Source organism: Cynara cardunculus (assembly GCF_001531365.2).
Source record: "Cynara cardunculus var. scolymus isolate 2C chromosome LG 9, CcrdV1, whole genome shotgun sequence".
Classification (NCBI taxonomy): domain Eukaryota; kingdom Viridiplantae; phylum Streptophyta; class Magnoliopsida; order Asterales; family Asteraceae; genus Cynara; species Cynara cardunculus.
This window is the reverse complement of record NC_037536.1, coordinates 9814329-9825955: the sequence shown is the minus strand read 5'-3', so window position 1 is coordinate 9825955 and position 11627 is coordinate 9814329. Positions and strand designations below refer to the sequence as shown.

At 34.5% G+C, this 11627-nt stretch overlaps 2 protein-coding genes across 4 annotated transcripts; both read right to left on the bottom strand.

Moving 5' to 3' along the window:
* Window positions 1-266: 266 nt before the first annotated feature.
* Window positions 267-3934, bottom strand: LOC112518242. 3 transcript variants are annotated; one of them, XM_025125866.1, is made up of 4 exons: window positions 3538-3934; window positions 2854-3117; window positions 2354-2413; window positions 267-329 (listed from the first exon to the last, which is right to left on the bottom strand). In XM_025125866.1, the coding sequence occupies exons 1-4, from the start codon at window positions 3893-3895 to the stop codon at window positions 289-291; spliced, it is 723 nt and encodes a 240-aa protein (XP_024981634.1). In that variant the 5' UTR covers window positions 3896-3934; the 3' UTR covers window positions 267-288. The 3 variants fall into 3 exon arrangements, with proteins under 3 accessions (XP_024981634.1, XP_024981633.1, XP_024981635.1); XM_025125865.1 differs by lacking the exon at window positions 267-329 and having other exon boundaries at window positions 2114-2413; XM_025125867.1 differs by lacking the exons at window positions 267-329; window positions 2354-2413 and having other exon boundaries at window positions 2432-3117.
* Window positions 3935-8300: 4366 nt separating this feature from the next.
* On the bottom strand, window positions 8301-8936 carry LOC112517758. Its single transcript, XM_025125134.1, has one exon. It carries the CDS (start codon window positions 8934-8936, stop codon window positions 8301-8303), a length of 636 nt encoding a protein of 211 aa, XP_024980902.1.
* Window positions 8937-11627: the final 2691 nt, after the last annotated feature.

The window sequence follows — 11627 nt, the reverse complement described above, 5'->3', positions numbered from 1 at the left end:
ATTTCTAGTCGAAACATAAACCAGAACCAAAATAAAACTAAATACCAAGCTTCGATTGTAACACCCCGCATTCCACATTTGCATATTATCATGTATTTCATATATTAAGAAATACAATAACACAACTTTGGTCCCAATAGTACAAGAAACTAAATTACAGAATCCACAACTCAAAAGTTCCAAAAATAACATTCTTGTATTCCACTTGTATAAATAACAAGTATTCCAAAAATCCATCATATATCATGTTGATCTTCATAGAACAGGTAAGCACAAAAAGAAAATAATTCACATATTTTCCTTTCCTTTATCCCTGGACGTAGCTTGACCTATAATGCATATTTTTGAAACACAAGAAGATGGTTAGACCTTGAGGTCTAGTAAGAAATCCTCTTTTTTTGCAATTATATGGTGAAAAATCACCAAAACCTGTTATAAAAATTACCTTTGCAAACATAAAAATATATTTCATATTTTTACAAGTCAAAACTCAAATATCATAACTCTATAAGAGTTTATAAATCTGCATCGCCATACATGGCATATAACCACTCAGGTTCTCGCATTACTTTATGCAGGATTACTCAGAGCTCATTTGGTTCTTAAGAACCAGAGCTCTTCTGGTCTTACCAACCAGAGCTCCTCTGGTCTTATGAAAATAAAAAAGAAGAGATAAGAAAACAAGATTTTAACATTACCAGAACCTGGTTCTCTACTATAGTTTTAAAGGATAATTAAAAAGGTTTAAATTTATAAAGTGAAGCCAGGAGTTAGGATACAGAGCTCAAATACAGGGCTCGGAGAGCTCGTACTTGTTAAATCCCATGATACAGATCCTCTGTATAACACATACAACCTCTAGGTCAAAATGAGTTTTGAAAAACACAAAAGATTTTCCACCATAACCAGAGGCCCTCTAGTTAGTCTTGAAGACCAATCAAAGCCCCTCTGGGTTCTCATCAAACATTTACTCTTTTAAACAATTGCAAATTGTAATGTCCAACATCCCAAAAACATTTGTTTACTCGAAACACGGGCAACTAATGCCTCTGGCTATAAGTTATTTTCCCCTTCTCAATAACATTGTTGTTATCATTTCAATAAGAGCAATGATTCCAGGTCTTCATATCACAAAGAAATATTAACTCTTAATTATTGCATCTTATGGATGTTAGAACAAGAGTTATAAATGTAACACATCTCATAATTGTCACCCTTATCCAAAAATACACTTCTCATTGATATGTCACTCTTATCTCTTGGTACATCTCTCTTTGATATGTCACTCATCCCATTGTACATCTCTCTTTGATATATCACTCTTATTTCCTCATAAAATCCAGATAAATCTACTATTTTAGCCAATAATGGCCTCAAAAATAGTTTCATCTCAAAAACTTTATATCAAGAACTTTCCTCAATTTAAAACAACTTCTGAAAGACACATAATGGGCGTTAACAATCCTTATCAGACAAAACTTGACCGGTGACTGCCCTTCATCGGACAGCACATGGGCGAAGAACTGCCCTCAGCGGTCAACATTTAATCCAGACAACACTCACCGACTATCACTTGGGCAATAAAACACCCTCACTAGTCAATACTATGATCGATGAACATCCTCACTGGTCAACACTATGACCAATAACATCCTCATCGATCAACACTTAAATATTAAAAATTCAATCGGGACAATACCTTGTCCGATAAAAGCCTTCACCGGACAAAGCTTTCTTTAAGAATTGTGGGCAAGTTTGTTTCTAAAACGTTCACTAAACTGGGATAGAAGCATAAGACGCTGAAATGTGCCAGCTTTTGAAAAATAGACATTGCATTAGTAAAGTGGTGTGTGGTATGCAATCTCTTTGTAACCATGGAGTGAGAGTTCAAGATTGGAGTCACTTCACATCCTTATACTTAGAAACCATATCCACTACCAATATCTGAGTATACTTTTGTCTTGCGCACTTTTTATTGGCACCACTTAGGCGTTTCATCTTTCTTTGTTGGCACCACAACGACCACACCACTCTCTCTTCCTTTACAATCATTCTCAGAGCCACATTGTCAGCACATACCAACATAGCCAAACCATGGGTACAAGAGCCAGCCTTGGAAGGGTATATATAAGATGAACAACCAATATTCAAAGACGCATTATAAAAAGGGACATTGATAACCACAAGGGTTATGGCATAGTGAAATATCTCATCTATTCAGGGTTCAATTCCAGACATACTCAACAATTGTGGCTGTTGAGTTCATCTGGACTGATTTCTTGCACTCACAATTTGTTGGGATTAGTCCAGACATATGGACACTCTTCCAAAGAAAATCTCACATAGACCTTACCTTCTGCCGAAAGGAGGTTGTTGATAAAACAAGCAACTAGGATATGATAGATAGGGGTGTCTGCACAAACAAACAATATAAACAACAAACAAACATGTCACCCCTATAGAAACAATAACATACATGTTAAGATTGGAAAAGGTAAACCAACCCAAATCTCTTACCCCAGATCAGGGTTGAGTTCCGGTAAGAAGGGAAGTTATGGTGGGAACCGTGAGAAGAGATCTCCACTCTTGAATCAATCTTAATTGAATGTCGACATTAATAAGGTGCACTGAAATGCGTTGGATCAATTCCCTTTTAAAATGTAATCCATGGGTGAACATGAGATTAAAAGTGATCAAGGGTTCAGATCTCTTCTTACGTTTCTCATCATAACTTCCCTTCTCACACGATACTTCACCCCAAAGATCATATAGGTATATTACAAGGAGGAAGATATTACAATGAGGAAATGAAAGTGACAATAAGATTTGCCATATCGGCATCATAACTCGGACCTTCCATTTGGAAATGACTAACTCCTTCCATGAGATGAGTTTCGGCACGACCTGCTGCACTTTTTATTTTGTTGGCCAACTGTTTGACGCTCGTAAACCCATCTTTGGTTCCCATCACGAATAGTTTCGGCTTAAGAGATTGTAATATGGCCTTGTGGTGTCTTCCGAAAAGAATGGAAGCAGTCAACCCAAAAGGGTAGCCCAGGCTCACGTACCCGATAACTTCGTCTACCTGATCAACCGCAGATCCTGCAATCGGCGCTCCTGTTCTTGAATCAATCAATGAATCTCCATTAGGAAAGTGAGGTAACAACACGATCGAATTTGTAGGACGCCAAAAATGTCTATTATAGGACTTAGGTTTATAGGACCAAACAACTATGTCATGTGTATAAGTTTTGTAATTAGTCTGTATAATGTTTTTTTTGGGGTCTTTAACAAGTTTTTAGAACACTTTTTGGAATAAAGCCTCCTACTAAACCCAAGTACATCAAAATCTATGAACAGCTACAGAGCCAAAACCTATTTCCATGTTGGATTCGGAAAACCCTAGATTTGATATCAACGATCAAAGTGATGAAAAACAACTAAAATCATCATGATAATTGTTCTAAATACAAATTTAATTAGCAGAAATCATTATACAAGCAAAATGATTGAGGAATTAATCGGAAATTCGTGTACCTGCAGAGGAACCGACGAGTAGAATCCGATTTGAGGACAAGTTCTGAGAAGTCCACTTGCAGATCGCGACTACGTCGGAGACTTCAGAGAATCCGGTGAGGGAAGGTCTGCCGGTGGATTTACCGACGCCTCTCATATCGAAGGTGACGGCGGCGATGCCCTGATCAGCTAGATTACGAGCAATGCCCTTCATAAGGCCTTGACAGCCGCCTAATACTGAATAAGGGTGGACCAAAACGACCACAATTTTTTGGTCATCTGAAGTGGAATCATCGTCTTCTGGTGCTGGTTTGTAGATCCGAACGTCGAGGTTGATGCCGTTGCCAGATTCCACCATCGCCGATTCTCTCGTCGTCATTTTGCGCACCCGCTACACTGTGTGTGACTACGAGTGTGTGATAGATCTGGAAGTTGCAATTTGATTCAAGGGGTTAATTGCACAATTAGTCCCTGATCGAATATTATTGCTCCATTTTGGTCCCTCAGTTTAAATTTTTTTTACCTTGGTTTAAAATTTCAATGTTCATTTATATACAATGAGTTTTAGGGATCATGTAAGAAAGTGAAAAGTTCCAATAGCATGGTTTTAGATTATGTATTTTACTGGATCAACATGACAAGAATCGGAAATCTTACTCATTAAAAACGATGATAAGAATAGAGAGTCTTACCCGATAAGCACTTACTAGTAAATTGTCGCTTACGATACCGTTTTGATGTTCTATAATCTTATCCGATGAAGTAAATTAAAGTATTGACTTTTACCAGTAAGCGTATAGATAAACAGACTCTAAATATAGTTAGGACTTGATACAAAGAAAAAAAACTAAGAATAATAAAGCAACAGATACATCAATAATTTCCCAGTTTATAGAGCTTAAATACCAGTTAAGAATCAATCAAAGTGCATTATAATCAAATACTAAAACACCAATAAATAATTCCTAGTGCACTCTAACCAAAATCCAGTAGACCATAAAAAAAAAAAAAGTAAAGCCCAAAAAAGGTACTCTATTCAGTGTCATTAATTGAGTTAACATGTTCAACATCAATGGAGATCAAGAAATCCATCAACTCTATTTCTACAAATGTTATGTAATTATGGACAATAAGTCTTTGTCGAAGCATATACCTATATGTTTGGCAGTTGCTAAATGGTTTGATGCAGAATAGTTAAATGATCAGAATGATTAAGAGGGACAGAATGGTTAAGTACTCAATGAAATTTGGTTGTTTGGTAACTGTTATTTGAATGATAACAAGTTACCATTTTAACCCTCTGTATGATTTAGTATCGAATGAAATATAGTTGTTTGGTAGATATCTGAATAAAACAATTACTTTGCAAATATAACTACATATTTCATATTAACCCAAACAAACATAACATTACTAGTTCAAAACAAGATCTCATATTAATCCAAACCAACATAACATTACTTTTTCAAATTCAAAAATAAAAAAAAACATAACAATCAACATAATAGTTTTTGAACAATTCTTAATTTGACGCATTTAATATTAACTGATTCACAATCTGGTCACGTAAATTAGCCATGTTTTCATTGTTTTGAGTATCAAAAGGCCTTCCATCCATGTCATCTTCATCGCCTCCCTCAATTTCTTCTTGTCCCTCGACAATGATCGTGGGGTCATTGTTGTAATCCATGAACAACTGATCGTGGATATTGCATTTTCTTATAAAATTATGAACCGTAAAACAGGCAATCACAACGTTTCTTTATATGAGAAATGGATAGGGAGTCATTTGTTTTAAAATTAGAAATATTGCCTTTAAGACACCAGAGAGATTAGATTTAGAATTAGCAGCCCATTTTCCTTTCTATTCGCGAGTAAACATAACAGGCTTTTGAAAGATTGACTTTGGAGGTTTGGATACAGAGGTTTCGGACTTTAGCTCTTTAGCTTTCTTTTCCTTCTCTAGCTCAAGGCAAGATTTGGCTTTTAAACGCATATCCATGAAATCAGGACACATGTGAACCTTCTTTTCTCTGCTCCATTGCTGGAACAAATTTAAGAGGGATCCCATTTGGAAGTTTGTCAACTTCTGATCCTAGCACCACTATCTTTGTCTCAAGATGCTCTGTATTCAAGTCATCCTCTGGCTCAGAGTCCGAGTCAAGAAAATCTCGTTTAGGACTTAGAATGTTGGAGTTTTCATTGAGCTCTTGTGGTAATTTTAGATATTGAAGAATCTCCTCTGAATTTTGATTGAAAAAAATTTCATCATAGAGATCTTACAATTTGTTTAAATCTTGAGATTCCCATGGATAGATATCAAAGCCTTCTTCCTCCTTTTGCATAGATGAGGAGCATTCACAAGTAATTTGAAAATTTCCTCTGGATGGAAATTGTAGGAACCCAGATCCTCTAATGTACTAATAATCACACTTAAGTCAATGAATAAGCAAAAGCAATAACTATGATATTAGATGATTATGCAGAAATGAACAACACACAAATATGAATAAGGTATTGAGCAAGACGGCTGCATTGAATAGCTAAAGAGAGTTACAAGAACACCAAGAACACGCTTAAGTGTGTGTAAAGAAAAACTCTCAATCTAGCTCTAATTTCACAAGTGCTAAGCAATTTTCTCTCTTGTAAGAATAAGCGTCTTCAAATATGGCAATTATCAGGGGCCGATTTCCATGGAGGAAATATTCTTTTATAGGTAATTCCTAAAAAGGAATCTTCTATAATTTAGGATATATTAATTGTCAATGCATCCGTCAATCGTTTGCCTCCACGATTCCTTGAAAGAAGTAATGTTTCAGTACATGTGTTGGCCATTGATGGGAGCATTTATGATATACGTCGTGGAAACTTTGTGTGCAAGTTAAAGGAACAAGACCCAGAGGCTCTGCATGTATAGTGCATACGTTATGTGTCTGGAATGGAGTTCTGCATCAAGTCCTTATGCTTTTGACGCTAAATTTTGATCTTCCTTCATTTGGCAACGAGCTTTGCATGCGAGGAACACCTTTGTGTCCGAGTATCTCCGTGTCTGAGCAATCTCTGCATCCGAGCTCTTATTCCAGTCTGCTTCCTAGACCAAGCCCTCTTGACTAGAGCAAGAGATCTTTTACTTACACTTTTTGAAATACATATCTAACATTATATATATTTAAATTCTTATAAGAAAATTAAATAACAGGTAAAAACAAAGATATCCCTTATGTAACGGAATTAGTGATTAATAACCATTTTCAAAACAAAATGTAAAATGTAAACCATCTAAACTTATCAAAGCTCAAGTCCTAGTCTCAAACTTTCACTAAACCTCAAGGAACAAATTTAGAGTTTATTCTATTATATAATATTAGAAATTACTAATTTTTTGACATGTTATTTTAGATAATTTTATATTTTTAAACTACTTTATCAACTATTTTTCTCCAATATTATTAGTTGGTCAATTAGTTTACTAGCCTCCAACTATCTTATAAGTTAACAACTAACTTACCGATAATTTTCCAAACTTAAACTTAAATCAGTTTAAAATATTATCTTACAAATAGATTTAACGTTGAAGAGCGATGACCATAATGATTCTTTTTAGTGGCATGCATGGAATTAGGGATTAACCTAAATCATCAACACAATCACCCTTTTTTTTATTAACTTGAATATTCAACTTGTTATATGAACCGATTAATCTCAAGAAGATCACTTGTTTTGCAGATAACCTAAAGTCACTGTATTTAAACCTTCGTGACTACAAGAAGATTTTTATTCCTCCTAAATTTTAACCTGAAACCATCATATACTTCTGATCATTTAAGAAGGATATCACCTTTATACCATGGAACTCAAATATATAATGGGAAGAGGAAAGATCCAAAAAAAAAACCCTATGGTTCAATAAATAAATATACAATTCCCAATATTTAGATTCCTTCAACTTTTTGTTTATTGGTCATGATTTTATTTGTTTACATCGTATTTCTTTCGTCACAAAATAAATATATATATTTTTGTTTAAAAACATATATCTGTTTTTAAAAGAGCGTCTACTTTCTTATTATATTTGTAATCATGAGATGAAGATCTGTATTACTAAAGATAAAATTGTTTTTATTTAATTAAAAAATATAATTACCATTCATTTTTTAAAATTATATATCTTTTAATTTTCGGTATAAATATTTATTCTGTAATGGGGGAAGTAATGTTTATACAGTGTGAAAAGTAATCATGCATCATACCTTTTTATGTAAAAAAACAAAAATAAATTTGTGAATGAAAATCTAGTGATTGAGATCAAATGAAATTTGGCCTAGTGGTATTATAGTTTTTGGTCTCGTAGGAGGTCGAAGATTCAAACCTCACTAAAAATAAAAAGGGTATGAGTTTATTTATTGTATTTGTCGCATATAAATATTATATACTTCAAAAAAAAAATCTAGTGATTGAGCAAGGCTACAATGACTGCTAATTTAAGGGAAAGAAAAAAGTTGGATGGAAATGTGAATATATTAAGTTCAAGGGGTCTAATTGAAACATAATTCCTAAAGATCTTCCATTATAAACACAAGAATTGAACAATTACAGACAACCCCCTCTTCTAACAATCCTCTCTCAAAATTCGATCTTGAAGCTCATCTTAGAAGACCCTCTCCCGCACCCCACCCCACCCCACCCCACCCCACCCCCATCACCATTTTTGACCATGCACTCATTGTGTTAACTATACCACCCCACCCCCTTTATAAAGTGATCAAGAAGAACACCTTTAGATTTCACATACTTCTGGCCATCATTTCTTGAAATCTTCTATAAGATTCTTGCTTTTCCAATCTGAATTTTTCATGGCAATTCGCTATAAACTTATCAGCAAGACGATCGATCTCGTTCATCTCATCGACAGTAATACTCCTGGAACCTGCATTGCTTCCATTGTTAGAACCCTTGTTCTTCTCTTCAAGCCATTGAAGGTACCCAGAAAGCTGAGATTCTGGTGCCATTTCATCCACGAAAGCATTCCAGGTGGAATCGTAGTACACCCCATTAAACGAGTTGGGTGAAGACGTCATGGCCATTGGTACAACATGAGATGATGAACACCAGTTATAGTGCAATCTAAACGATCCAAAACAGATCTTGTTGTGTTTGTTTCTGTTCTTCTTCAAGATGATGGGTTCCAGAAAATGGATATTGTGGAGACGATGGATCTGTTTGAGAAGCTCGAGAATGAGGGTTTTCGCCTTGGTGAGAGCTCGAACTAGACGGTAGAGATGGGAGAAGATGAAGTTGTGGATTAGGGTTTTGAATTTTACACAAGTGGCTAAGGAAGAAGATGATGATGGAGATGGTGGTGGTGGTGGTGGTGCTCTAATGGCAAAATTATGAGGAGATGAAGATGGAGTAGTTGCCATTTTTGGGGGAGATGCATTTTGGGGTTTTCATTTCAAGTGATATTTATAAGGCAAACATGAGTACCAAATTGCCCTTCAATCTTATCTTTCTAACAAGGAATCTTGATTATTATGATCATGGCCTTCTTTATTGTAAATGAATATCATTCTATCAACTTGTTATATTAATGTCATCATTAATACTTATGATAGATCCAAGCAGACCCGTTTCTGACATTTTATAGATCCTCAAACGAACATAAACACATGACTCACTGCAAGAAACATGGCAACGACTTTTGTCATCGCTAAAACTTGTGGCAGAAACAGGTCATCCTAAAAAGCGCATCATCAAAACTCATTTTTCTTGTAGTGACCCTCGTTAAGTACGAAAATAAAATTCAATAAATGTTTTTCATTAGTATAAAATCGAGTACAATAAATGCTAATAATTTACTGAGGAAAGAAAAAAATTATTTTCTTTTTCAATGTAATTAGTTGATATACTTTTGGGTCATTATTATCTACTAAATTATTTTTGCCTCTTATTATATGCTACAATTTTCTGGGTTTCGTTAATTTATTAAATCGTTGTAGACTATTATTGTATTTTAAAAGAAAATTTTGGGTCTTTGATATTTTTGAGCCCTAAGCATGCGCCCGTGCCGCTATGGCCCTTGATCAAAATAAGTATAAAATAATAATAAAAAATGTATAAAATTTGATATATTTTAATTCAAAAATACATTAATTTGGAGGGAAGTAGGTAATTTAAATAAAAGGGAGATTTTGAAGTGCCCACTTTGGTTTTTTGTTCTTTCCCTTTTTCTTTTCAACACACCAATGTTTTTCTTGGTTATATGGAGGACCACTTTTGATGGTCACAAGACCCGACCCGACAAGACAACTACTGCTACCGTGTCTTTCTTTCTTGGATCAAATTCATACATCAAAAGTTGCACCAATCAACTTGTACTATATATTCAAACATATTTGATTCTCACAAAAATACATTATTCTTACTCTAATATTTTATTTCATAAAAAATATATATTATATCTATTATTTTTTAATTAACTTGGATATCCAATCTACTATGTCGCAGGACGATAACCTGTTTTGCGGGTAGTTCGGAATCATCGCATTTGAACCTCCATGGCCCAAGGTGATTTTTATTCCTCATTGGATTTAAACCTGTGACCTCCAGATATTTTTTGGTCTTTGGAATCCAAGCTCAAATCAATCAAACATCACCCTTATGTACTTACCCAGGTAAGTACTTACCCAGGTAAGCACTTACCCAGTAACTTGTTGCATTCGATACGTTTTTATGTACTAAAATCTTGCATATCAAAATAAATTATAATGTTGAATCCTATCGGTAAGCAATTACCGGGTAAACATTTAGGTAAACGGCCCCTTATTCTATAGATCAAGTCTTTTAAAAAAAATGTATTTTTAGTTCATTTTTTATGAACATACATAAATTATCCTCATCTATTTGAAATATTTTAAAACCCTCTTTTATAATTTGTCGTTATTTTAAGCCCAAATATGTTTTTTTTAAACAAATAATATTTATAACATGCAATTGAACAAGAATATTGTAATATGATATTAAAAAACTAGACTTAAACCTAATAATATGTAATTTTCTATAAGTAAAGATATTATCAATATTGTTTCAATGACGTTGCGTTGGGGCTGAGCTAAATCTAGCAAACAAGTTCACTGAGAAATGCAATATATGGTCGAGTGCATTGTGCTAAGTACAATAATGCGTCTATTGTACTTGGATAGGGATTTCCAGCTCCCAACACCTCTTAGTCATTGTCCTTTAGACGAAATGAATCTTTCCTTACTTCCAACGTTTCAACCAATCATGGGAGTGGTAGTTGAATTTGCTTTGTCTGTAGTAGATTGCCTTCTCATTTGGACATATATGGATCGGGGGATCAATATTCCACAAACTCGATGTCCTAATTCATATAACTAGTAGACAAAACCGAGTTTTCCCAAGATCTCTCATCTCAAATTTGGATTTCAATCGAAAGTGTCTATTATGTTCATATCATCGACATATAAAGTTAAATTTGAAAATATGGAACTTCTTTTCTTTTTAAATACGCAAGGGCATAATTCGTCGTTCTTGTATACATTCCCAAATCATGTATTCACCTTAGGCAAGAATGCTATATCCTTCTGGATTGCTTTAATCATAAAGTGAGTGTTTCATTTTATTTGCAAACATAGTCCTTGGTTTAGAGTTCTTTGACTTGGATAATGTTAGGCACTTTCGTGTATATATCTAAATCTAGATCCCTATAGAGTTATGTAGTAACTAGTAACCACATTCATGTGCTACATTTCCAGTCTTTTGGAAACTATTTTAGTGGGACATTATAACGTCCATCATGGAAGAGTAAGTCTCATCGTTATCAATCCAGGGCGTTGTGAGAAACCTTGTGCCAAAAAGATAACCTTATGCATCGGGACTTCATTATTCTCAATATGCTTTTTGACAAAGACTTATTTATGTCTAACGAGGTTTACCTTTGGTGGGTTAGCACCACCGGACCAAACACATGCTCCTTTGTCAAAGTAAACTATTCTATCTGGATTTTTCTTTTCATTTAGACCAATTTGTTGACGTTTTTCAACTGAGGTGGTTCGATGTCGTCGTGCTCTATCATATTATGAGCAATAGTATAT